Source organism: Sparus aurata, chromosome 11, assembly GCF_900880675.1.
Source record: "Sparus aurata chromosome 11, fSpaAur1.1, whole genome shotgun sequence".
Classification (NCBI taxonomy): Eukaryota; Metazoa; Chordata; class Actinopteri; order Spariformes; family Sparidae; genus Sparus; species Sparus aurata.
In genome coordinates this window covers 13,478,053-13,505,747 of record NC_044197.1, presented here as the reverse complement: position 1 = coordinate 13,505,747, position 27,695 = coordinate 13,478,053, and the positions used below count along the sequence as shown (strand labels likewise).

At 42.9% G+C, this 27,695-nt stretch overlaps 1 protein-coding gene across 1 annotated transcript in view; it reads right to left on the bottom strand.

The window, feature by feature from the left end:
• Positions 1-507: 507 nt before the first annotated feature.
• The window catches only part of trabd2b (TraB domain containing 2B), a 68,307-nt gene continuing 41,119 nt past the window's right edge, over positions 508-27,695 (bottom strand). The window contains exons 4-7 of the mRNA XM_030432286.1: positions 23,027-23,201; positions 4,676-4,772; positions 2,259-2,537; positions 508-1,405 (exon numbers count right to left, since the gene is read on the bottom strand). Coding sequence (XP_030288146.1) covers positions 1,168-1,405; positions 2,259-2,537; positions 4,676-4,772; positions 23,027-23,201 — 789 coding nt within the window. The 3' untranslated portion in view covers positions 508-1,167. The remainder of the gene's footprint in view (positions 1,406-2,258; positions 2,538-4,675; positions 4,773-23,026; positions 23,202-27,695) is intronic.

Here is a 27,695-nt window from a genome sequence, read left to right as displayed (position 1 = left end):
CTTAGCTTTATCCAGCAGGTGGCAGATGGAGATTACCTGCTGCACATGTCTTACCTTCTATGCTTGCGTTAATCTAAAATGATAAATAAGTTGCAAGTTATGTTTGCAGTATGTCATTTATGGGTATTTATTATGTTTTTCTTTGTGACGCATCTCAAGCTTTATAATCTGCCAAAATGCAACGTACACACGCCACTAAATTTAGCGTCACACATGCACATTTACCCCTGGGTTCATAAATGGACACCGTGCACGTCAAATATCAACAACATGTAGATATAATGAATGAATAAATTCATGACGCATATGTCATTCAAGGAAAGCTTATACCGTAATTATCAACAGTAAAATTTAACGGCTAAATTAACACATAAAAGGATTGTGTACAGAACACACGGGGCAATTTGTCTTTCTTCGTTGCCGGCTTCTTTCTGATTCTATTTAGCCTCCACGATTTTGCCATAAACGGTGTGAATGATCAAAGAAAAACAAATCTCGAAACACCTCCATGGTTTTCAATGTTTATTTTATCATTCATCCTCAAAAAGCAAGAAAATATACTCTTTTCTTCCAGAAATAATAAATATACAATATTTCTTTATGAACAAAATGCACAATTTACAAAAAGTGGCAGCCAAGTGCTCCACCTCCTACGCAGTACTGTTAGACTGTATGCATTCAACTCATTTATCACAGAGTTACAACTGTTATTAGTAAGTTCTATTCTCATTGTTAATGTCGGCCTTTTATTTTTCTATGCAGTATTACAGTTTTTTTTATTAGGTAGAGGATTCCACCACACACTATCTTCAAAGTGTACAGGTCTTCATTGTGCTATGTGTTTGTTATTCTACCGTAATACTTTCATGAGGTTTGAAGACTCCACCCTTTCAGAGCGCATCACAGTCCGCTCTTTGCTTGTGTCATGGCTGAGAGCTTATTCCAGACATTTTGAGAAGTGTCAAGTTTGTGAGGACAGGCTGGAGCAGACCCCGCCCTGTAGGTGGAGGCCGACAGCAGGATTGTCCTGCCTCAGGACGTCTTGTCCCCCACCTCTTTTCTGTACGTGCTGACGGCCATTCCTTGTTTATCAAGTACATTCCACTGCTCTTGTGTGGACGCAGAGGTGTCTGCAGTGTCTGTCTGTGAGATAATGCTGTCTTGCGGTCAGGAGGTGAAGAGCATGTGTGATAGCAGCCAGGCTAAAATACAAGACAGCGTGAGCGAGCTGTAGACCAAAGCCGGCTGGGCTGAGCTGGAGTTAGGCGGAGTGGAGGAGGCCGGAGGACTGTGGTGTCGCTCTGTGGCGTAGATCTCCATCCGTCTGCGCTGCTCCTGATGGGTCAGCGGAGGGTCCACTGTCACGTAGCCATTGATTATCCTCACGTTGGGTGGTGGAGTAGTGCTGGAAGACAGAGGACACACGCAATCAGGGTTTAGCAACTGTGGTCAGGAAAAATCTTAAAAAATTTACTGGTTCTACCGTTTTAAATGTGAATATTTGCTAGTTGTCATCGTCCGATATGTAAGTGAGTAGTGACAGTAAGGCTGCAACTAACAATTGTTTTTATTATCAATTGATCATACTCGACCATCAAAAAATTCCCTAAGTAATGTTTTAAAACTGATTCTTCAACCAACCAAGCGACACTCTTCATTTACTATCACAAAAGATCATCAGGTCTTTTTTCTGACATCTAAAAATTGCCTGTGTGACTACAAAGCTGTTGCTGCTAAATCTGCAGTGGTGAAACTTATTAAACTCACAGTAATATCCAAAAAAGTTGTTTGAAATTATTCTGTAATGACCCGCTATGATCTATAATCACCGTATTATCTGAATCACGCACCAGAAAGAGTTGTCAGATGTGTTAGTCACACAAGTGTTCTAACATATCTGATACCATTTAAAGTGACCAACACAATGATGATCTTTCCTTTCTTGATTGAAATGTGTTAATTTACATGAATATCACTCCATCTGCTATTTCCAAAAAAACCCACAACAACCTCAGAGTGCCTTAAACTGGCAATAAATAAGCTTTTTGCATTAACTTATCATTCTGAAGTAAGTGCTGATTCCGGTGAGTAGGTGAAGACGAAGGCTTAATTATTATTATTATTAAAATTCATTGTTGATTGCAAGGTTGCAAAGTGAACAGTGTGCAGGAGTTTTCGTCCCGACAATGGAATGGCTGAAATAGCTAGAATAATGATACTAAATTAATATAGTAATCCAATCACAATAGATATCTCACCTATCTGATCCCATGCGAACCCACAGGTCGCTGAAGAGACGGGGTCGGCCATGGCCACGGTGGACTTTGCGTGGCCGTTTGTGTCGTCCGAATTCCTCTAGCTGGCTCAGGCTGTCGGGCAGCAGCATGTGGGGCAGCTCCTCGTCTCCAAGGTCAGGCATGTTGTCCGGGTCCTCCAGATCCAGCTCCATCTCTGGTAAACTGGTCAGCCAGCTGGTGGGAGATGGGTCAGTGTCCTCCTCGCTGGAACCTGCTGCAGGCTCTCCAGCAGGCTTACTCCTGCAGAAGTGAAAAACCAGATAGAGAGGATGTGGAGTCAGTTTGTACTCATTAAAATGAAAAATGTGGCCACATAAATCCACAAAGGTATCACTCAAACCTTTGACTTCTAGATGGAAAATAAGCTTTTTGTGTCTCTGAGCGGGTCAAAACTGAAAATACAGGCTTCCTTCCTTTCAGAGTGACTGCAGGCGAATGTTATTGGTTGTGGTTTCTGACCACTCTATTGCTTTCCACTTACAACTGTTGACTTCAATCAAGAACATGTATCCCACATAGGACGCCTTGCTCTATAAACGCTGCACTGAGTTGCACAAATGCCCAGCAGGCAGCATTATAGGAAGTTGTAACTCCTGTAGCCGTACAGTTGCTTCAAAACTGACATCTGCCCAAAGCAGACCACCCAGAATGCACCGGCCTCTCCTCGAAAAAAATCATTTGCCATGTTTCTCTTTCTTCCACCCATTACTCATACTTTCTCCTCTCTTGTTCTTTCTCCTGTCAGTGTGGCTGGCATGTGACCTTGTCTTCCAGGGTGAAACTTAAGAAAGAACCTACTGTCCACATAATGAAACAAGCAAAGTAAAATGTGGATTTTCCTTGCTCATGTCAAACATTTAAGATTACTGAATCATATTATATATATATATATATTATATAATATATATTACTAAACATGATATGATGGGTCTTAGTCATGATTTCCACTGCTGCTCATTCTAATGAGTTTTCTCTCTCCGATCATCGTAAATTTGATGATCTGCACTTCTACTTTTACGGCCTCGAAACCCCCATGGTCAGGGTGATGATAGCTCCGGGCCCGCGGTCAAGCTACTGTGGAGCCAAACCCCGTTGCTCTGTCTGTCTGTCAGTCATGTAATCACTCATCAAGACCTTGTTGCCAATCGGCTCTGGTCTGAGGCTAACAGCTTTCATAAACACCTCTCGTGCAGCCATCTTGTGGTGTTTTTCCTCCACCCATCATGTCACCTTGTATCGGAGGGCCGAACGTGTCTTGAGTGCATGCACACGTGTAAGTGTGTGGTCGTGTGGTTGTGTGTTTCCTGACCACAGTCAGTCAGTCCACTTGTCAGCTTTTTAAACCAGAACCACTGGCTGAAGCCCACAAGTCTGCAAACAGGGTGGAGGGAGATAGAGAGGCAGCTGAAGCTTGCAGTTAGAAGTTCTAGATGGATGATGGATGGATGGATGGAGATAGGGGTTTTAAAGTGATTGCTTTGTTTTTTCCTGAATCGAGAGGCTTTTTCTTGCCATTTTATGTCCCCCTGATTCAACCCCTGAGGTGAGAGGGTAGCTGCTCTGTGCCAAGGAAACAAGGCACACACACACACACTGAGATATTAAGAGGGATTTTAGAAATGCTGCAGGACGCCAAGCCTCTGTGTGAGCTTGAGTGTGTGTGCAGCCCTGCTCCTTGGCACCGTGCAATCCCTCCACTTCCCCCTACACGCACATGTGTATGTGTGCGTGTGTTTCTGCTGACCACGGTACCGGTGGCTGCTATGAACAGGGCAGAAACGCCGCTGGCAGCTCGCCTTTGGCAGGGAGGGAAGGGAGGCAGCGGAGGAGGAAGGTGAGGGAGTTGATGAGGTTTCAAAGGATTCCTGCATAGCTGAGCTTTATTTGTTACAGAGCACAATCTGCATCGCACTTCAATAAATCCACCGAGGTTAAAAAGCTCCACTCTAGAGAGAATAAGATGGATGTGGACTGGCTTTCTTTCTCTCTCTGTTTGATGGGCTCTGTTGATCTATGTCCACATGTATCTGCACGCCTGCCAACAGTGCTAAAATGCTCTGTTTCACAGTTCATATTACCATAACATTATCGTGTGATGCCGGCCCTTTTTTCCATTCATTATCTTGTCAGGTTAACAGCATCTCAAGGTTTCAACTGTTACATGTTGACTTGAATCATTGTGTGCTTATATTTAAATTACACTGGAATTATTTAGCCAAAACACAATAATGTGTATGTTCATCTACAACCTTTTGAGATGCAGCAGTCATCTACTCTTCCTGATTTCAACAACAGATTCATGTTTTTTTTTTCTTTATGACCGCAGAAATGTAATCAAATTTCATGGTCTGTTATCTGTCACGTCTCTGCTTACTCACTCTTTGACTGGCTCCTGGTAATCGGGGGGCATGTGGACGATCTCGTAGCCTTCCTGCCTCAGGATGTCCAGCACACTGTGGTTCCCCAAGAAGTGACCTGACAAAAGGCAAAAGTCATGAAAAGTTAAAACCAGTTTTGTTTTCACCATGCATTTTATCCATATGACTGAATAAAGCCTCATGCTGTTTCGTAGAAAAAACATCCTGATGCTAATAACATCTACATGATATTACCATGCCACGTTTCATGTTTCTGACTGTCCACCATTACAAAACCCCGATAGTTCAGACAGCTTGTTATTTCGAAAACCAATGCCTATTGCTCACAAGGCCTGTTGTTCTGACGTTATACACTATGGTATTATGATCTTACGTGTATAAATTAACAGATGTAACTAATCTGCTTATTTTATCCCAAACTTCTCCCAAACCAAAACAAAACCAAGTATCTTTAATACCTAAACCTAACCAAACTGTGATTGTTGTCACAGAATGTAACCACATGTTTAATGTTGCTTTTTGCAGCAGTGGGCGTTTGTTTCTGAATAATGTGATGGGCTTACGGTCCAGATCTTTCGACTGTTGGGGCTTCAGGATTGTGGGCTGTCGGAACAATCGGCACTCATCTAGATGGATTTACATTTGGTACAAACATTCATGTCCCCCTCAGGATGAATTGTAATAACTCTTGGCTTGATATGTTGACCTTTCTGTTGGCATCATCCTCACACAAGGAACTCCGACTTGACTTCATACATATTCTAAGAAAATTACGTCATGGGATCTCAGACACACTCGAAGTACATCTCTTAATGTTGGACCCAGGATCGACACTAGACATGCTCGACATTCAGTCGGCCTCCTCCACCGAAGATGATATTTTTCCATCCAGGGATACGTGTTTATGGCGGTTACAGTCCCGCTGTAGACAGGAGCAAGAAACAGGATTTGGATGATCCGTGAGACAACCGGGACTGTTCAAATATAAGGTCTCTCTTCATCTCCTTGGCCCACTTGTTGCTCTGTAATGACCCCATATTGTCAGCACTCAACCTCCCGTCTGCTCTCCGCCCCTCTGCCTCTTTCTGTCACCTTGTATATGATTCCTTCAGACAAACATCAAACATGTGGGCCTCAGCCCCACACTGATAAAAGCCTTTTTTTTTTTTATTTCTCCCGTCAGCCGATAATTCAGCATGTCACTCAACCCAGCAATAAGATGTAATGTAGCCTGACATCACCCCCGCTAACAGAAGAACTCATATTTGTCCTGACACACATACACAAACCTGCACATGCAAACATTTGCACACACGCAGGAATTCACACACCCACACACCTCAGCTCTCTCCTGCAGCTTATTAACGACACGTTGACAATATTCAAGCCTCTCACTCGCTTTTTGTCAAGGCCTTCTGCTCCCACTCAGCTCCTCACCCCCTGCCAATTTTATCATTATAATGTTCCTGATCATTCCTGAAAGTCAAAGAAAGAGGCACGCGGTGTTACACTTTCTTGGCAGCCGAGTTCAAAGGCAGCGCTGGGATAGGCTGCCGAGTGAAAGGAGGCTTCTAACAACAGAGTGTCGGCGAGATCAGATGGGATTACACAGAGGGGAGGGTGTGAGTTTTTGTCTGGCTGAAGGTGGGTGTATGTATTTGGTATTTGTGTGTGTGTGTGTGTGTGTGTGTGTGTGTGTGTGTGTGTGTGTTCTTGTTTTGCTATACCTATGCAGACTAAAATATCCTCACAAAGGCAGAAGTTGGGAAATATTTCATATCCTTGTTTGTTCAAGAACTTTCTCAGTAAGGAGATTTAAACTGAACTGTTAAACAGTAAAAGAAACCAAAGTTTATGACAGCCACAAGTGATCTTGTCAATGCAACATACAGACAATAAGCAAAAAGTCCCAATTAGATCCCTTACAACAATATTTTTTCTTAGCAGTGCTGGTCCAAAATATATACCCACTGGGACGTGATCCTTTCAGTCTGGCATTGCAGTCATAACCATCTTGGTTTTCTGTAGCTTGAAGGAAACACTGTGGCAGCTACTTGTCAATCACAAGGTAGCCACGCCCTAAAGCATACCCTGCGTTCTCGTCTATTTTGCTTTAAATGGGACTATGATTTACAAAATGAATATCATTCTGTATCGTAGACGACTTGAAACTAACACTTGTGATCAGAAACTCATTCAGGAACATTTTACTGAGCCAAAAAAATCAATTTAGAAGTAGGGTCATTTTCTTACATGCTTATACAATCTGCTGTACAAAACCAGTGGAGTCGACAGGTTTAATGCACTTCTGCATTGGCTTAACTTATCAGTTATAAGTCAATGGTCGGTCCATCACGTCAGCTCAACAACCAATGGATGGATGGCAATGAAATTCTGTACAGAAATACATTTTACAGACATTTAAGTTCCCCTCAAGACTAATTGTAATATAAACAATAGTAATCAGTTTTTTCACTGCCCTCATTCCGTCAACATTAATGAATACATGTGAGCATGATGGTGAACATGGTAAACATCATATCTGATTGGCATTATGAGCATCGTTCCCATGTCTGATCTTGTTTTACCAAATAAAGCCATATTGGGAAATGTATTTTGTAGATAAACTGCAGAGATGAACTCAGCTGGTGGATTTATATTGCAACATGACAAATACTAATTATGTTTAAACATAATCCTATGCGAGAAAATGACTGCTAATGTATATAAAGTCCCACTACACAAATACCAGCTTAATTACTGCCATCTCTTTTCTTTCATCCCTTTCTCCTAACAAGACACAGGGGCCAAAGTCAGCTCATTCAGTGACTGCATGCTGACAGATTCAACCACCCTCATATCTGTGTCAAGCAGCTATTTCATTAATTTTCTGCAGGCCAGAGGCAGAGAAGAACACCTCCTGTGTGTTCTGCCGGGTGTGAGGTCAAGCTGACTGTTTGATGTGCTCACTTGATTTCCTCTGCTCTGCTGTCATGCATAACACACCCGGGCAGAGCAGTGTGTGTGTGTGTGTGTGTGTGTCTACGTCTGTGTCTGTGTGCGCGTGCGTGCGTGCGTGTATGTTTGTTTGTTTGCATGATGAAATGGTAGTTTCCCCCCCCCCCCCACAACCAACTGATGACCACGTGTTTTTCATTTTACTGAGACACACCTGCTGTAAATCCGGCATTCTTTAAACATTCAATCTGCTGAGTGTTCCTTTCAGCTCACCCATTTGTCGTTTTCCAGGATCCCGTAAACACACAACCCACTGCTTAAACAACCTACTGTACACACAAGCAAACAGGCGCGCAACGCAAACACTTTTGTCTGCTAAGAGGGGACACGAGTAAACTGCAAATGGCAACAAACGTGCACTTATATACGCGTGCTCCCTCGCACACACAAACAAACTGTCATCCTCAATGTCAAAACCACCAATTCTCAAATGTTGGTAATGTCCATGTTTGAACTTTAATTGAGGGATTGTTCAGTTCCCCATGAGTTAGCAAAATCAGTCAAAGAAACAAAAATGTTTCTCTGAGTACCTCAAAATTTGGACTTTTGGAAAAATCGTATTCACAAGCTTTTCATCGGACAGCAGAGGCGTGTGTGTTTGTTTGTGACTGTGTGTGGTTCATCCCTGTGTGTGGTTGACTGACTGGGCACAGAGATAATAGCTCTTTCCATATGTGATGGTGTGTGTGGGAGGCTGGGCTGGTGTGTCTGTTTGTGGAGTATTTTGGCCCGACGAACAGCTTCATTAGCCACGACGTAATGAGAGGTCAGCTGACTCCTAATCTGTCCCCCGCTGCTAACTGCATCCGTGCTACACTGTAAAACATGCCGCTGCTGTGTAACTCTTACAAGTTACTTACAGCAGTAACCTATTGCACTTTGCATGCAAACAAATGTCTATCGGAAGCTTTTATGTGTTCTTTTGTAAACATCAGGTGCCTGAGAATTGTTTTCTAAAATCCGTCAGAGCACAGGAAGTGAAGTGAAATTGAAGGCAAAACCAGTAGTGGTTTATCAGAAATGTAGCATAGAAACTTGTGTGTCAGAATGCCCTAAGGTGTAGTTAATTTTTTCTGTTTAAACTGAAAAAGGACCATATGAATGCGAAGGTCACCGCCAATTAAACACAACAATGAGAAAGCAAAATGTTATTCCGAAGACTCAGTTCTTATTTTTTCCTTATGCTGCATCACCAGCGTTCACATGATGTCTTGCAGCTGTGAGCAGCTCCTTAGTTTCCATGATTAATGTTTTTTTTTTTGTTTTTTTTTTTATGTTTAGGCACACACTCAGAGCACTTGGTTAAGGTTAGGGAAAGACCGCGATCTTGGTTAAAAGTCAAAAGGGACTTGAAGCATGAGACAGGATGTGTTTTACTTACTTATTAACATTTAATCAAAACCATATTCTTTCTCTGTGACCTTAATCAGAGAGAGTTTGTTGTGTAAAACCAACCACAGTCTGGGCTTCACTGTGTATGTCCACCATTCAGCATAAATCCTGGATGTGATTATGTTTTCCTCAAAAAAAATCTGGTAAAGCAAATGTGAAGTGCAAAGTTTATTTAACTGAAGCATGACATCTCTGTCAATCTGTCTGACTGTCTGTTTGTCTGTCTGTTACTCACATATCAGTGCAGTGTCCAATTTGGTACAATTTCGACATGTGACACATTCAATATTAACGAATGTTAGTGCAACAACTTGCTGTAGCAACATGTTGCAGTGAGAAACAAACACAAGCAGAAGGTTAAACAAGTCTTGATGGGTGGGTAGCCACAGTTTTTCTATTCTACAGAACTGGAGGTAAGAGTTTAAGCTTTAGCTCAGCGTTAGCCTCACGGGCTAGAATGTTTACCTCCGCTTTGCAGTATCATGAGCTGCTTCTCTCAATGGTTGTTGTGGTCCATCTTGAAAAGTACTATTGTGATTGTCCAGATTAAATATCAAACATATGTGATATTATTGGATGAGCACAGATCCGGAAGGTTACTGGATTTACATTTACATTTGAGGTATTTAGCAGGTGCTTTTGTCCATAGCGACTTACATTAATTCATACATACATTCATATACATACATACATTCATACACTGATGGCGGTAGCTGCCATGTAAGGTGCTGACCAGCACATCAGGAGCAGTTTTGGGCTCAGTACCTTGCCCAAAGGACTCTTCGACACACAGAATCAAACCAGCAACCTTCCGATAACAGGACGCTGGCTTTACCCCTGAGCCACAGACACCCATGGATCTGTAAAGCCCCTCACACTACGGGAATAATCTGTGTTGAACAGCATGCTTTGAGGGGGCGCCATGATTTGCCCGTAGACAGTGCTCAGTTGGACAGTATAGGGCTCTCAAAATGTGTTAAATTAAGCCTGAACTACTATAAATACTGAAAACTTCACTCAGTTGAGAGACAAATTAACATTAAATTGTGGTAATGTGGCTTCTAACCACTTTCACATAACACCCAACCCGCCGGTCCTTCCTGCCACTTTGTTGTCATCGCTCTAATAACACAGATACGCCTCGAGTATTTTCTTTGCTAAAAAAGGAGTCGGTTTTTCGGTGGGCGCGAGTGTGACTTTTTGCAGTGTGTACACTACCTTACAGGGTGTTTCCCCTCCTGTGGCTCCTGAGAGCAGAGTTAATGACCCAGTTACTCCTGTATTTAATAAGCTCTCCATCCTGATTTTCACTTACAGTAGCGACTTGATGTACTCCACTTCTGCCTCCGTCTGTCTGTGTTTACTGTAGCCGTCTCTTGTCTCAGGAATATCTCTTTATCTGTTTGGTTTTCCCAGACTGAATCATGTCTTTTTAAAGCATCTGTGCTTGGGTCTGGTTGTCTTCCATCCTCTGTTTGTTTATTTGCCTCTCGTCTGCCCATGCAAGTTTGTGTATGACGGCTGTATTGTTGCAGCATGTCTCTCTGGTCGCCACCCAGGATCGACTCCAGCCGTGTCAGCACCTCTTTACTCACGCCCAGCCTGGGCCTGCGCTCCTCTTTCTATCTTTCTAGCCCCCTTTCCCATACTCTCCATCACAGGCTCACCGCGGCTCCCTTTATTTCTGTTTCTTCATCCCTCTGGATAGCCTCCAAAGTGCAAAGACCAGCTGGTTGTAGCGCAGGGGGGAGAGTGGAAACTTAGATTGATCCAACAATGAAGAAAACTCTCAGGAAGAGAATTATGTTATTTTTCAGTTTTGCGCAAACAAATGTGTTTGCAATTACGCTGTGTAAACAACGGATCAACTGATGCACACTGGTGGTTTAAAAAAGAAAAATCCAACATGGCTTGCAAGCAGACCACCTCATATGAAGACTGCAATCAGAGCACAAACAGCACGAAGATGAAGGGAGAAAACATGAGGGCGGGAGGGTGTAGGGGGGAAATTAGCCCTCATGTGGTGGATCGACTGTATAAAAAGAGGAAGGTTGCAGACAGGATAGATGGAGGATGGATCGAGAGAGTGGATGGAGGTGGAGAAGGAGGATGGATGCAGTGCGTGATCAGAGGGCGAGAAGGATTGCATTGACGTACATCCTCCACCCAGGCAGAAGGCATGCTGGGTACTGTTGCTACATTAGGATCTAAACAAACACAAGCTGTTGCCCCACAGCCATTTGAGCAACAGATGAAAGAGAGATGAGAAGATGAGGGAGAGAATACACTGAAGAGAGGGGAAAATTAAACAACTTTATAGCTGACAGGGGCGTGTTCCTCTTTAGATTTGTTTGGGAATGTGTTCCCGTGCGAGTGCGTACCTACGCAGATGATGGGGAAAATTCCTCTCATCTCCATGTGTTTGTGCATGTGTGCGTAGGCGTCAAACGGGTGACAAATTAAAGGAAAAACTAATGTGAGGTGTTGGACCACCATGTGCCACCAGAACGTCGCTGCTCCTCCTCATCTGAGCTCTGTGATGAACACCAATCCTTCATAAAATATTCCAGTTGGTGTTTCGATGGTGCTGGTTGAGAAAGCTGCCCACCGGTTGGTCTGAAAAAATCTCGTAGGTGTTTTAATTTGCTAAATATTACTCCCCAAACAGAGATTATCCATTCGTGACTTAGCAACTGTATCTGTTACAGCAGGCCTGCTTTGGAATTCAGCACATGCTGAAACACTGGGCTCTACTAGGAGCCATACTTGGTTCAAGAGTTTGAAGGGTGGTGTGGATGACTGGTTGAATAGCTTAAACAGTGTTTTTCAGGCCTAACTTTATCTAGAATCGATAGCCTGTCCAGTTGACTAGTTTACTACTAGTCAATATTTGGCTCAAATAACAATCCGGTATTGATAATGAGCTGTGACTATCATCTGTTAAAAAATGTTTTGAAATCTGTACTGTCTCCTCATAGGGTAGCTTTTTTTTCATTCATGTTTATAAAAAGTTTCTTGAAGCTCATGTATAGTATTTTTTAGTGTTGCATGCATAGGGACAACTACTTTGTTATGTGTGTATACAAGTCATGTAAAAAAACACACCCTTAAAACCCTTTTACAGGGTTGTTATTATAAAGATGAATTAGCGCAGCTCAGATGGAGATTGAGTTGCAAGCAGCTCTGGATTTAGCATGAGCTTAAGCTAGCTCGCTACAGCTGATAACGTTTCCTATCAGCAGTAGGCATTTTTTGCCAAAAGCCTGCGTATTTAGCAGCTACAGCAGCAGGGCTTAGTGAAGAGTACATTTGTGTGTTGAGACCTGTGGACTGTAAAGGCTGACACATTTGTTATGGTTCCATTGATTTATTCAAGGTTTTCTTTTAATTTGCCACCTGTTAACAGTGTTAACAGTTTTACATTTTGCATACATGTATTCATGTAACTGTATGTGGTGCGAGCCTCTCTCTGGCTTACCCTGCACAGCATTCTTTCCTTGAACAACATATGACTAATGCAAAAAAGATTTTAATAAGCCCGGCATCTCCGCGCCTTGCTGTGCATTTCCATTTAGAGTTTTACAGCACTGGGATCCCTCTATAAATCACACAGCAGCCTTTGGATTAACAGAGCGGAGCCGGAGAAACAACTACCCTCGGCACTTCAGAAATAGTTGAACCGCTGCCTTGAAAACGGAGCGCTGCTTTCACTTGATGTGTAAATCTAAAAAAGGGAAGGATGGTAAATTCCACCTCTCAGACCGGCGCAAGGTTCGTAGAGGAGGAATAATGGCAGTGTTTCCCCTCACCCTCCCACAACTCTCACTCATTCCTCATCTCCATAATGACTTCACTTCCTATGCATGCGGCACGACGTCCGTCTGTCTCCTTGCACCATACTGAGGTGTTACGACTGACAGCGGTTGATGGGGCCGTTCCCGTCCAAGTTCTGGTTGACGTTCTGATCAAATACAGAGATCAAGAGTTGCTGGAGGGGATCGGATCCAGAGTCTGACTGCTGCATGCGGTGGGCCTGACACCGGCCCATGTCAGACAGGCTGGACGGCGGGCTCAGAGGCGCAGTGTTTGAAGCTTTAAAGTGATTCCCCACCTTTAAATATTTAGACTGCGTGAGCTCGCCGCGGCAGTCTGCAAAGCTCTGGTAGCGCGTAGAGAGAAAGTGAAGCGAGTGGGAGAGGTGAGGGAAAAACAGATGGGTGTATGGAGGGAAAGAGAGAAAGTTGGAGGAGAACACAAAGGGCGCAATGAAATGAAGAAAGGAACGATGGTGAACAGAGCTTAAAGAAAATTCCTCCATTGTTTCCAGCCGCAGAGGCATCAGTGGCTGCTAATGTTTATACTTTGTGACGCTGCGTGTTTATGTCATCATGGCGAAACGTGGTCCCGGAGACACCAATTGTAGCGTGATATAAAACAGAACTGATTTTCGAGTATTAAAGTGGTGATATGTCTGCCTGTCTGCCCAAAGGGACCGCGTTTCAGGAACACTCTATTGTCTTCACCTTTTCTGTCCGTCCGTCTGTCTGCATGTGGATCGATTTTCTCATAATAACATTACAACCATGCAAGATGCAGTCAGGAAACTTTCCAGGTACACAGTTGAGATCAAGATGAAGGCAAAGTTCATAGGGGGTTGTGGTCCGAGGTAGAGGGGCTAGACTTTATTGTGGTGGAAACTACCACAGAAGCAGTTTGGAGCATTTAGCCAGATCTGTCTGTCTGTCTGTCTGTTGACATATATTGTCACCGGGATGGCATCACAACCATGTAAAGTGTAGTCGTGACATTTTATATGTGTAGTTGAGATAAAGATGAAGGCCAATTTTGAAAATGGGTGTGGGCTCATGTAATAATACAGCCATCAGTACTGAGGAGTCATGGGTCAGGACGTGAACATGGTGACGTGGCTGATGTGATCTCACTACAAGATGGTCTCCGTTTTGATGGTTTCTGATCCTGTCAGCTGTGGTCTTTACGATCTCACCCTGCTGGGACAAGGGGAGTACAGGGAGCAGCTGGTCAATAGTGTAGAAATAATTCTTTCTTATGGATACACACCCACACACACACACACACACACACACACACACACACGATGGAAGAAGCCTTGACATCCTCCCTGAGCTCTGTCTCATAGCAGCCTTCGTTTTTATCATCTCATTCTCGCACCATCGGCTCATTTCCTCCCCTCCGCCTTTCAGTTGAAGTTGCCGTTGAGAGGGAAGCGCCTTGAGTTTTCATGCGTGCAGATCACAGATTTCCTTTCATTACAAACTACAAATGCTTACATGCATGTCATCTTGTTTATGTGTTTTAACCAGGTGCATATTTGTGTGCATGTGGCAATGCAGTGTGTGTGTACGTGTGTGTGTGTGTGTGTTGCTGGTGTACATTACACAGACGTTATGCCCAGCAGGTATGAGCTCAGAGATGAATTTAAATGTGTCGGTATGTGACTGTGTATACCTGTGCCCCCTTGTGTGTTTGAGTGTGTCCTTGTTTCTCAGAGCCAGAGGCCGGCTGGTTTTCATTCGTACCGTTTAATCAGGGTCTGATTTACACCTGGGAGAACAGGTGAATGCAATTAACTACCAAGTAGGAAAAAGCAGCCGTACTTCTGGTTCCTAAGAAAGTGAACCTTTGTATTCGTTGGTAGACAGTTACACACAGCAATGTTAACGCTTAGAAGATCAAAGCTAGAAAGCATCCATGTGTTTATGAAATGTAGCATTAAACTTATTGGCTCTAAAAAGGCTACGAGATGTTCTTTCAGTTGCCAATGAGGTGTGTAATCTTCCAACAAGCTAATGAGCTGTACTGATTTAATTAGAGTGAGGAATCCAACAAGCGCTAACAGTTACCATAAGACGTTTTCACGCAAACCCACACATTTGCATTCCTGAACAACTCCAAGACAGCATAACCTTACATGGGTATCACAACAGAGCCAATTCTGTTGCCTCGGTAGATCAAAGGTATGTTTGCTAACACGCCGAGTCATACGGGGAAGAAACTATTCAGGAATATTTGAATATTTTTTATAAATGGGCGTATATGAGATGTGGGGAATATCTGGGTGCTCAACATTCCTGGAATTGCAGGTTAAACTATCCTAAAACGCTTATTCCAGTCTAGACTAAAGTTAATTCATAGCTGTTGTTGATCCATTTCAGCTCTTTTAAAAGGTTACAGTCTGTATAATTATGTTTTTTCTTGTCATAGGGTGGGCATAGAATCTCCTAACTGGTCAGATGAGGTGTCAGTTAATAGTTCAGAGGTTAGCAGCCATTTGAGGCAGCTCCGTATTGCAGTTTATTAGTGTTTTGCTTTCTAATAGTGTCATTTTGTGTGTGTTTTTTTTAACAAATGACAGCATGAAAAAGCATTCAGAGTCGCTTTTGTCGCTATTTTGTCACCCTAATGGATGGAATATTATGTTATGGAGTAAATATTTTACTGAAATGGAAGTGAACTGAAGAAGACCCTTTTTGCTGGATTTTGATATACACCCAGATACTCCATCTATCTCTGTCTCTCCCTCTCTGTCTGTCCTTTCCACTGAGCAGAGGACAACACGTGGAGCACATACGTGGCCTCTCTGTCACTTCATTAAATGCTCTTGTGCTATGCAGATGTGAAGATGGCATTAAAAGACAGCTGGACTGCAGTGAGGGATGGTGTCTGTGTTATAAAGTCAAGTCAGCAGAAGATGGACGTACAGAGCAAGGTATAGAGGTGGAACACACATCTGAGGGAAAAAGGGCTGAGAAAAAGCTGATATGCACTAAGAGAGGAAGAGCCACGGAGACAAAGTGACATGCAAGCCAAGCAGACTCTCCTTCAGTCATCACTTCAACACCACTACACCGCAAGCAACTGCGAAACACATGGGCCCGCTCTGCCTGCATAATGGCCTATTATAAGCCTGCACAGCCGAACATATGCACAAAAATCATCAACATTCTGCAGACAGATCCAAAGTGGATCAGACTTCAAAACAAACAATGCAGTACATGTGTAGTTCCAACAGTTACTGCTCTTTTTTTTTTATGCTAAATATCTCCGCAGATCATATGACTTTTGTGTCGCTAACGTACACAGACACACGTGCGGGTGTGTATGTGTGTGGAGTGGTGTCTCGGCCGTGGCAGCGTCAGGAAATTCCACGGGATGTTTTCAATAAGGCCGGGCAGCGGCAGCCAGAGAGCTGGCAAATGAAAACCTGCTGAAGCACACCACAGAACTCCAAAAACACACTGCCTGCCCTCGCAGCAAAAAAAAAAAAGATAACTGTGCGTGTACTTGTGTATAAAAACGACTGTATGTTTATTGTTTGCGTGCGATCGAGAGAGCGAGAGCGGCTGTGGATGCATTTTTTGCCGTTTAAGTGATGGAAAAAAAGAGCATCGAAGGCTTGTGTCTGTTTACAGTGGAGCAACAGAACAAGTGTCCAATATGTGTACGGCGTGTCTGCGAGCATGCTCTCCCTTTACTGCTATCATCTGCCGCTGCTGTGTCATTCGGTCCAAGGGGAAACAGTGATGTGTTCACTTGGCCTCACACAGAACGCTAACGTCATTACATAACGCTGATAGTAATAGTAAACAGCAGCGACCACAGCGGTTTGAAGGAACAGGATGAGAGCCTGTGAGGAGACGGAGGGAAAGAAGATGGAAAAGCTGAATCGCAGTTTTAGATAAATATTCAATCAGTAACACAATGTGGCTCGTTTCAGCCAAAACATTTCCTCCCCACATTTTTTTTCAAAGTCTGGCTGTTCACAACAGACAGCTACAAAGTGGGGTCAATCGTCTCGTCTAACACACAGCGACAAAGCGAAACGGCTTATTTTGCTAAATGTCAAACAAGGAAACAGACACTCAGCCTTAACATATTATTACCTAGTGATGTTGTTATGGCTATGTTATGAGTTAGCATGCCTACACATCCAGCAGATAGAGCAGTGTTGCCTAATGGGAACTGTTCAACTATTGCACAGGAGTTACAATGTGTCATTTTACATAAAAAAAATAAATATATATTTTAAAGGAGACAAATTATGCTAATTTGCAGGTTAATGTCTTTATTTCGGGCTTTAATGCTCAAAAAACGCCTCAGTTTTATTTTGTCCACTACTGCAGCACTGTGTTCCCTGTCTGTCTGAGACGCTCTGTTGTAGCTCCTGTCTCTTTAAGGCCCCCTGCTTGTGTACCTGGTCTGCTCTGATTGGTCAGTTTACATACACCTGGGCCCCCAGCACCACTCACCAGTCTCTGGTCAGCTCTGTCATGTTTTCAGCTTCCAGTAAGCTTCACCTCTGCTATGAATATAGGCATAAATTATGCAAATGTGTGTCATGGTGACGTGATGTGATGTCAAGAAGTCAGTCACGAGGTGTTTCAGGCACTTCAGGAGCACTGTTTTTCTGTAGGAGAAAGGAGTGACATGTTGTGGACTTTGGGCTTTTTAACTTTCAAGACCCTTTACGTGCAAAAGAACCTTGTAAAACCCTGAAGAGAAGGAAAATGGACGGAATGGAAATCTTCCAACTTTCAGTCTCCTTTAGCTCTGGATTAGCCTCCACTAGCCAACAATATTTACATTAGCAGCTTGCTTTCCTCACTCCTGTAGCTAAATGCTATTTTTGTCAACTGTTACTAGGCTGGTAGCATACTATGTTTGTTTTTTTTCTTGCATGTTTTGCTGAAAAAATGTTGCTACTGCCAATAAAATTTGGGGAATTAAAACTATAAACCAAATAAACCAGATACTGTAAATGAGGTTTAAAAGCTGCCTGGAGCAACCTCTTTAATATTACAAGAAATCAAAATATATGCTGCATTACTGACTCAAACAGAGAGACTGAAGTTGACTGAGCTGCTTCTGTGGACCATCAATATCATAAAATTTTGGCTCCGACTTTGGTCTCCAGTAGAGACTAATACTGCTCAGTCAATCTCTTTTATACTGCCTGGGGTAATTCAATTATGCCTGCTGGAGCTCTTCTACCTCTGTAATTTGTATTAATAACCTGTTGGTGAAAGTGAGGAAAAATAAAGAATGTCTGTTACAACATGTACGTGCATGCAGATGTGTGCAGGCTGGACTAAAAAAGAGACAGAAACCGCTCGAGCAAGTACAAAAGCATACATGTAGCACATAGAAGTACTTGTGCCACAGGAAGGTGTAGGTGTACAGCGAGAGGAAAGGGGGAGGCTGGGAAGTAAGGTGCTGAGCTGAGCAGAGATGGATTTCCTGCCTGAACCACTTTACACACACGCCGTATAGTTTAATTACCCTGTGAAAAAACTCCTGGACGGACTTCGACATCGGTTACTCTAGAGGGCCTTGACCTGAGCGCTGCCCCAGCTCTTTCCCGACAGTCCCTGTTTTCCTTCTGCGCTCTGGACATGGTTCAGGCTGGAAGTGAAGGGGTCCAAAGGGAAACACAGCTAGAGGGGCCATTAATATTTATCTCCTGCGTGGCAGAAATGCAACCAGATAAACACAAAAACAGCCACTTACAAATAGACACAAACAAAGCAACAAAGAGAGAGAGAAAGAGAGAGCGAGCATTGGCCTGTCAGACAAACAGCTGGATCACTTTATGATTACTCCATTTCATACTCCACAAGAAAAGGCCGTATGAACCAACGCACGTCATGTTAATGTGATTTTTGAGATCTAACCATAAAGATTGGATTTTATGTGATCTCATTATTGTACACCCACATTTGGCTTTGAATCTGCTGTTACACATCTCCCCAGGCTGTATTTATTTTGAAATATGTCGGGACAACCTTAATCTGGACACCTCCTGTCCTCGGCATAACTCAAAATATGCATGCAGATTGTAATCAGACTATCCTGTTTCCAAAGCAAGCCGCACCACTTCCACTACTTTTTTTTGAAAAATCTTCGAGCGCACTCAGATTTCTAGGAGTCCAGGCAGCCACTTAATACATCCTGGCATCATTGGATGATAAAATTTCATGGCTGGTTACGGCCAGAGGGAAACTGGGACCAGCGGGGACAGTTACGGGACCATAAAGGCATGAGTCAGCATCCTAAAGACAGAAATAATAGATTGTGATTAGAGCATGGGAGAGACTTTATGAAGGCTGATTTATGAAGCCTTTTGTGTCTTGTTTTTCGTAAATCTGCCCTGTTTGTCATCAGAGACACAACTTGTGTCTGTTCAGCCAAGTATATAGATCTCTCTCCGTCTTCTGTAATAGAGGGAGACATGATAAGTGTGGTGGACAGATGTTCAGCTGGATTTACTAACCGTCACTACAAGATCAGCTACACATTTTTGCTTGTATATTGTGGAATTAGCTTTTAATAACCTGTATTGTATACAGATCTGCAGTGAATTAGCTACGAGTTTTTACTGTGTGGTCATACAGTTGTAATTTTACGTTCATCGTGCTGACACAACGATATGGCATCGGCTCTCATGCCTCCCATTTGGCTTTTAAAAGTCTATCTCATTTTATAGTTTCCATTGAATTTATTCTCGATTTCCTGAAAAGTGCATTTAATGACTTCCCCTGCAATAGTTTGTCTTCCTTTAACTCATTTTAATTTGATCAGGATTTTTTTCCAGTGATTGTAGTCTTAGTAAATGTTTTTGAAATACCTGTAACACGCTGTAATTGATATAAATTTCTTTTTTATTACCCGTTTTTGATTTCAATCTTCGAGGTTCTCCTTGAATGAACCTGGAAGGGCAGCCTAAGTAACCAGTGACTTAATTAGCATCTGCTGTTGTAAATCAGACACTAATTACATGCAGATTGCGAGCGCAAAATTGGATGAACGTGCTGCACGAATTTCTCCCTGCTCTTTCATGTAAATCTGGCCCTCATTGACTGTATCTGCTCTGCCTTCCCGAGGCCTTTACTGAGACGACTGTGTTTACTGTATGTGTGTGTGTGTGTGTGTGTGTGTGTGTGTGTGTGTGTGTACGCAGGGGGGTATAACTGTAATGGCTCATATCACCTCACACTAGCTGTCAGGTCTCTCACACACACTGCAGCCTGTAGGTGACCCGACACACCCGTTCACCTCCCCTCTATCCAGGCCAGGTTGGACACACGGGAACGCTCACACATAGCTGCCTTCCTGATGTGCAAACATTCAACAGAGGGCAACAGAGGAAACACACGCGCCAAAATATGCGACCTTTCGTAGTCCCTGTAAGTTCACTTCCAAAATGACAAAAATTCGACATTGGTTTTAACCACTGTTGCACACCGTCATATCATTATCTACCCCAAGTTTAAATGCGGGCAAGGAACTGTTGGTAGTCTGCTCAATGTAAGCTGACAAAGTCTGAGACTCAGCAACAGTCGCGTATTTATCCACAGATGATTGCTCCGTCCTTTTTCTCCACACTTCCCTGTTCACATCCAAGAGCTGCCCAGGAAAACAACCTATGTTAGCAAGAGAATCTTGACTCGAGTTCTTAGATGTAAGTACATTCAGACTTGAATTGTTGAATTGTCTTTATCTCGAGGGAATCAGTCATTTAATCATAACCTACAAGTCCAATTTAACTTTCCACTCTCTGTGCTTTAGTTTAAACTCAGCTCTCACACACAAGTACAGGGCTACGTCAAAGTTTTCACTTCAACTTAAAGGGACAGTCCTATATGAAACAAAAAAAAAAGCATATTTATGTTTATTTTATTTTATTTTCATCCATAAATACCTTTCAACCCACTGGTTGGTGATCATGACCCGACTCCGAGGTCGAGAACCAATGACCTAGTTTTGGTGTTTTGGAGTTTTGGAGATATCAGCCGTGGAGATGTCTGCCTCATCTCAAAGATAATGGAACTAGATGGCTTGCGGAGTTCCGAGCAGCAAAAATATATATATATATATATATAATTTGCAACAACTCAACAGCCTCTGCCAGTGACCTCACATGCTGTGCTGGATCATATGCATCACCGGGCTCTGAGGTTCATCACAAACTGTGGTTTTTCTTACTCGTCATTGTGTGTGGTACGTGAAAGTGAATTGTTCTGCTTTAGGTGCAGGCCACCTCAGTCATTGGTATGTGTGTATTTACAAATCCTCTGCAAACTCCCTGTTAACTTATATTTGCTTTTCAACTTGAAATATGTAAGGCACAGTCTTTGTTTTCTTGGCATTTTGCTATTCGTTGTTCCCAAAGCCCAAACTGAATTGGGAAAGAAAGCTTTGAGGTTTTAGGCACCTACTGCATGGAGCAATTTACAGACTGTATAAAACTTCAGAATATTGTACCACTGATTTTAAAACTATGATTAAATCCATTGAGTCCAAGTTGTCTGTGCACAACTGTTTTATCTGACAGTGTGCAGATGTATATTTGGTTACTTTACTGTTGTAACTCTGTGTTCAGTTGTGTTGGCCAGGTCTCCCTTGTAAAAGAGATCTATGATCTCAATAGGACTATATAGACCTGGTTAAATGGAGGCAAAAGAAACAAAACAGTAATGCCTCTTTCCAGAAATCATGAAACAGTTTCATGTAGGAGCTATTTTCTTTCTCCTGAGCTACACGTGGCAAGTCAATCACCACGCAGAAGGAAGTGTGTGCATACTTACGGACAGGAGGCTTGTGCTCGTGGCAGAACAGGATGTAAACATTAATGACATGCGCTTTGTTTTGACAAAAGACAACAAAATTGTCTCCCGGCTGTCTTAGGAAAATGTTTTCACATCCCATTCATCCGTGCATGGATTAAACAATAAAACATTGCTAACATCTTGTAATGGGAAACATGACTGTTTTTTCTTGACTTCCTCACTCCTCTCCAACTCCAAACTCCTCTGTGCTTTTTTTAGCCTGAGGAGTTAGACTTGGATCGCTTGCTTTCTGAGGTCAACATGACTTTCACTGTTTCATAAATACAATGTGTAACAGGAGAGGGACACGTCGTCAACCCTCATTATTTAATCTACAGACACATCAGAGAAATGATGTGCACTTATTAAAGTGCTGTTGCACAAATTCCTGCCTCCATCATAGCACACATGCTACCTTACAGTGTTCAGTCCACGGACACACACATGGCAGCTGGATGGTGCAACAGCAGCCTTGTCCAAACAGTACAAAGAGCAGAGGGAGCAGAAATGCTCAGAGGAAGGACGCAGGCATCCAGCATTAATCATACACCGTGGCACACACACACACACACATACACACCCACCCTAGAGGCGGTACCACCCATTTTCAGATGCATAAGCGCAGACACAGTCGTACAGTAAACAGACACCCACCCACCACCTGCTTTTGTGGGCAAACACAGTTACATTTATGCGTATGTTGATACACGCACTCACTCACACACAGATACACACACTTCCCTCAGGACACGCTACACCATTCAGGAAACATTAGCAGCATTAGCCAGGAATGCTAATTGAAACAAACAGCTCATGGTTTCTTCATTTCTGAGGTGGGAGCTGGCTGTAATTGAGACTTCTGTGCGCGTGTGTGTGTGTACATGCGTGCATGTTTGTGTGTGTATACGTGTTTTTCATGCCAGAGATCTGGGAACCATTGTGCACTATTATTGTCCTGCTTTTTCTCCAGATTTGCTCTCAAACACAAAGGAGAGCAAATTGTTCACCATAAACACACATTAGTGCTGACAGGATCAGTGTTACGGACCAAAACAAACCTGATCTCTCTTTCACTTCACAATTACATGCGAACACACACTCTCAGCTCCAATCAGAATGTATTTGGAAAGACCCCATCTAATACAAAAATAGAGACTTACATTAGAGTTGCTGCCATGTTGGATACTCATTTTGTTTGGCCTTCAGAGAGACATCACATAACCAGCATGTTTAAAGGTCATCTGCTGTGGCGAGGGCAAGAAACTAATCCCCCATGCAGTGCTTGAGACTCCCTTACCTGCACCAAAAGCGAAAAAGTATGTCTGGTTGGGGTTTCTCTGCAGCAAGGCGGACACACGGCGAGCCATTCGCTCGTTGCGTTTGTAGATGAGCTCCTGGCGAAAATAGCTGTCGATCTGCAGGGCCGTCATGCGGTCGTGGGCTGGCAGGGAGCTGTTGATGAAGTGAGGCAGCTGAGAGAAAGTGAGAACATTTTAATGGTTAGAATCCGTAGCAGAGTAAAGCCACCACGAGTCATTTACATCAAACACACAAAAAGAAAGAGCTGGTGTGAAAGAAATCGACAGGGATAGAAAATGGGAGGGATGAAAGAGGAGGACTGAATGGGGGTGTTGGTGACAACCTGGCAAATGTGTGGGCCCATGTGAGTGTGAGACCTGGCAACCAGGAGTGTTTGTGATGTGACGCCTGACAGAAAATGACCAATGCAATGCTGCACAAGCTGGTGTTTAAATGAGACGGCATCGATGAATGAAGGAGAGGGAAGTGTCAACACTATGGCTGTGTGAGCACATTTTTTTCTCAGTGTGACTGTGTACACTAATGTGGTTATATGCGTGTATGTACAGTACATCCGCCTGTGTGAGCGTGTGAAAGTGTGCTTAATTGCTTTGTGATTTATTAAGAGCCAGACAGGCGGAGACAGTCCGCGTTTCGTTCCCCTCTTGGCTGCATCGCTGGATTCAACAGGCTGTTAATCTGTGAGGATGAGCGGGGTCGGACGTGGGGTAGTCTGCGTTTGGCATCGGGGTCTTAGCCGTCCAACTCAGACGCACACCGTCTCACTTTCTCTGTCTTGAGTTCTTCTGCTTCCTCTCAGGGTATCACTGTACCTGTATTTGACTTTTTCTGGCTCCTTCGCTTGATATATATGCAATAAAGTATGAAATATTGGAGATAGGTGGAATCCCAGTACACCGGAGTGCGTCCATTCGGTCTGTTCGCTCTTCCTGGCATGCTGTCTGCTGCCAGTAAAAACTACGTCTTTTCCTAACTGAGGGCTGTTTATACTATTGTGGTGCTAAAATTCTTTTCCATGTGTTGTACTTCCTACTTTGGCGTCCAGAGTTCAGATTCACACTTCAGTTCATTGCACTTTTATTGCTTTTTGTCTCTACAATATAAATGTATATCTATCTATACACACATTGTCACAAGTTACACAAAAAGGACCTAAACTCAAGACACTTGCAACCACAGGAAAGGAAAGAACAAAAAGCAAGCTTTAATGAGCTGATGTCCCAAAATCCCAAAATACAAAATGCAAAAGGAAAATACCAAAGTATTACAAACACTGAGGACAAACCACAAAACCACAAGGAACAAATCAGGAACACAGGAAACACACGAGGGCCGGAGAGCAGGCACAGGCAAAGACTGAGGGGACAACACAGACTCGAATACAAACTAAATTAGTAAAGGGGATGAGGTTCAGGTGGAGAGATGACAGGAACAGGGCAGTGCTTTTGAGGCTGATGTGAGACAGGTGTGAGGGGGGATCAGGCTGAGGAGGAACACAGGAACACAAGAGGGAAACAGCAGGAAGTAGAAAGTGTCAACAAGTCACAGGGGGATATAATTGCAAAATAAAACAGGAGATCAACAAAACAAATACCCAAACCATCACATATATATTCTTTCAATCAATATTTTTGTCCTTGTGTTTCTTGATAATCACCACTTGAAATACACAGTAAAGATGCACAATTGAATTTTTGCTGATAACCAGTACAACAATGTTTTCCAACACTTTCTTGCTAGTTACCAATGGCGATACCAATCCTTTCTTGTCAAAAGTCAACATGTCTTATCACATGTACATAACTACAGCTCATCTTAACGGCCTGTCTAATTCGTAGTAAGGTTCATTTAAAAGCTTTTATCGGCCGATACAGATGATGTGTGGACCTTTATCGTGCACCTCTGGGTTTTGTAAATGCTTAATATTATGTATAAAAAGTGTCAGAGCGGTTTTGCTCACCACCTACAAGGAGGGTTCAATGAGCCCTACTGCCTGTCACTCTCTAAACAGTCCTTCTGTCACCTTCCTCCACAGGTGTCTACTCTGAGGAGCAGTACCTCTGAGGTGTCTTCCCAAGTCAGAAGGAAAGTTTTGAGTTGATCTGTAACAGCACATTTTTATGTTTCCATGTGTGCGGGAGTGCACATATGCACATGTGTTTAATCTGGAATTGTATTTAAGTGTGACGAGAACACACATTTATACATGCAGTCGCTGTCTAAAACTGAGTTACAAGTTCACACTTCAGTAGACCAGCTGCAAATGGTGCATAAATCAGTGTGTGTATGTGTGTGTGTGCGTGTGTGGGGTGTCTGAATACTCGATACATGGGGGGATTTATTGTACCACATGTGAACAAGGTGCTGCTTTTTCTCTCACTCCCCCGAACGCTCCTCTTACGGCCTGTTTCACATAATTGTTGAGAGGTTTTAATTCATACCTCTGTCAGATATTTAATTATTTCATTTGTGATTCCCATTAAAGGGAAGTCCACCAATTTTCACATCAATGTCAGGGGTAGTACTGCATATGTTAAATGAGATAGAAAGTCCATTTATCAGACCTCTGTTACCCAGTCCTTGAAGCTAGCATCTCAAGTCTATATTGACCACTATGACCTCACCCCAATCTCTGATGCAACGGTGGTGCATTTTGGGTAATGTAGACCCTAAGTTTTTAAAAAGACGATAAACCCAGTGCGACTGCATCGATTTTTATGCTTTCTTCTTAAACCATCCATTGTGACAGACTGTGCCTAAGTTGCAATGTGGGTAATGTAGACTCCAGGTTTTGAAAAGGAAAATGAAAGTGTGGAATAAAAAAAGGTGATATCTCTCGATATTCTGCTGTATCTAGTTTGATAATTTGTTTTTAAAGTACCCATAATGACTCCAACAGTCTTATAGGAGTGCAATGCAGTAGCGTGCTTTTCATAACTTGGCACCTACATTACCCACAATGCAACTGGAGTGACATCATTGGAAGCAATTTATCAGATTACATTAATCTTCTAATGGCGCCACAAAAAGCTTTTACTTGTTTTTTCGCATATGCTGTAGAACTCCCCATGACCTGTAAACATACTTCAGTGTGGTAAATAGATGGAGTTCCCCTTTAACTTACAAAGATAAAATAGTATCTACAGGTTACTTTCAAATGTTACGATTATAGTCAAAGCTTGATGTGTTTTTTTTTTTTATATCACATACCATTTACAATAAAATTAGTGTGTCTTTTCAATAGTATCTGTCTTTATAATGCAAATTAAATTTGCTCAGAGTAAACCTGAGATAGACAAAGATCCCTGACAAGTGTATGTAACATAATGAGGTCGACTAATACATTATTTGGCAGGTGGTTGTCAATTTCAAGACCTGATCAAATCCAAATCTAAATCCAAATTCTACAGACACAGTTAATCAGAATGAAAATAAAGCCAGAACAAAATTAAATAAGTGTCATTCACACAGATATCAGTAGCCTAAAGTCTTGTATCTATCTGTGTTTTGTCATCATGAATGAACAAGGTTCATCCAGACTGACAATTGTTCATGATTCACTGGTAAAGTGAAGCAGAGTTGGACGAATACGGAGGAAATCAGTTACAGAGAGTGAGAGGTGGAGACGGAGTGCTTCATCATTGCTCCGACGAGCGAGGATAGCGTGAGTGTTTCGTGACGAGAGTAAAAAGTGTGCGGTCGGAGAGGGGTCAAGGTGGGAGTGTCGTGGTAAATGCAGATAAGTTATCATGGCAAAGGCCATTAGCTGCTTTGTATCCCAACCTGCACAGGAAATGTAGAGTGACAGGGAGATATTTCCTCCCTTCCTCACTACTGGTATCGCTCTGTACTCACTTGCTAAGTCAGTCCATCCTGCCAGCAATTGACAGTCTTCTATTCTTTCTTTATGATTTGGCTCTTTGTAGTCATTTTTTCCTTTCATATTCTTATACCTTATACCTTATTCCTTTCCTTTCCTTTCCTTTCCTTTTCTTACTTCTATGTTGCTCGTTTCCCACTTGTCTTTGTGGAGTTTTTTTAATCTGAACCTTGGCTGTCGAAAAGCATTAACCTGCCCTGCACTGTTCTGCTGGGCCCCGCTGCTCTGGAGCCCATCATCAGCCTCTTTCTAATATGATGAAGGTTGAACTGGGAGAGCAACAGGAGTGTCGGAGGCCTCTGGATTACGTCCTAATCTATCAAAAAACACCTGCTCTTTTACAGCACTGAACACTCACACACACAGATACAGACACAAACCTGCTATAGATCACCTGGAGGCAGGCACCACAGTCAGGCGTCTGATTGCTCTAGCATGTGCTGGGGAATGTTAATACATGTTATTATGACACGAGGAGCTGGGGTACACTGGTATGATTCAAAGTTTCTCATGCAGGAGACGAATGTAGCAGCGGCTGCAGGTTGAAACCGTGGCTAACGAGCCCTTCATGGCCCCCAGAGAGACAGAGACAAATAGACACACATGATAGGGGAAAAAAAAGGGAGATATGTATATGTCTTTTGTGGAGTGGAGTGTCTGAACAGTAAGTTGTGCATACTTTCTCTGACTTTGTGTGTCTCCAGTGTAAACGGTGTGGAATCTCTGCAGCTGAGCGGCGAGTTGAGGTTACATGGTGCGTTAGCTT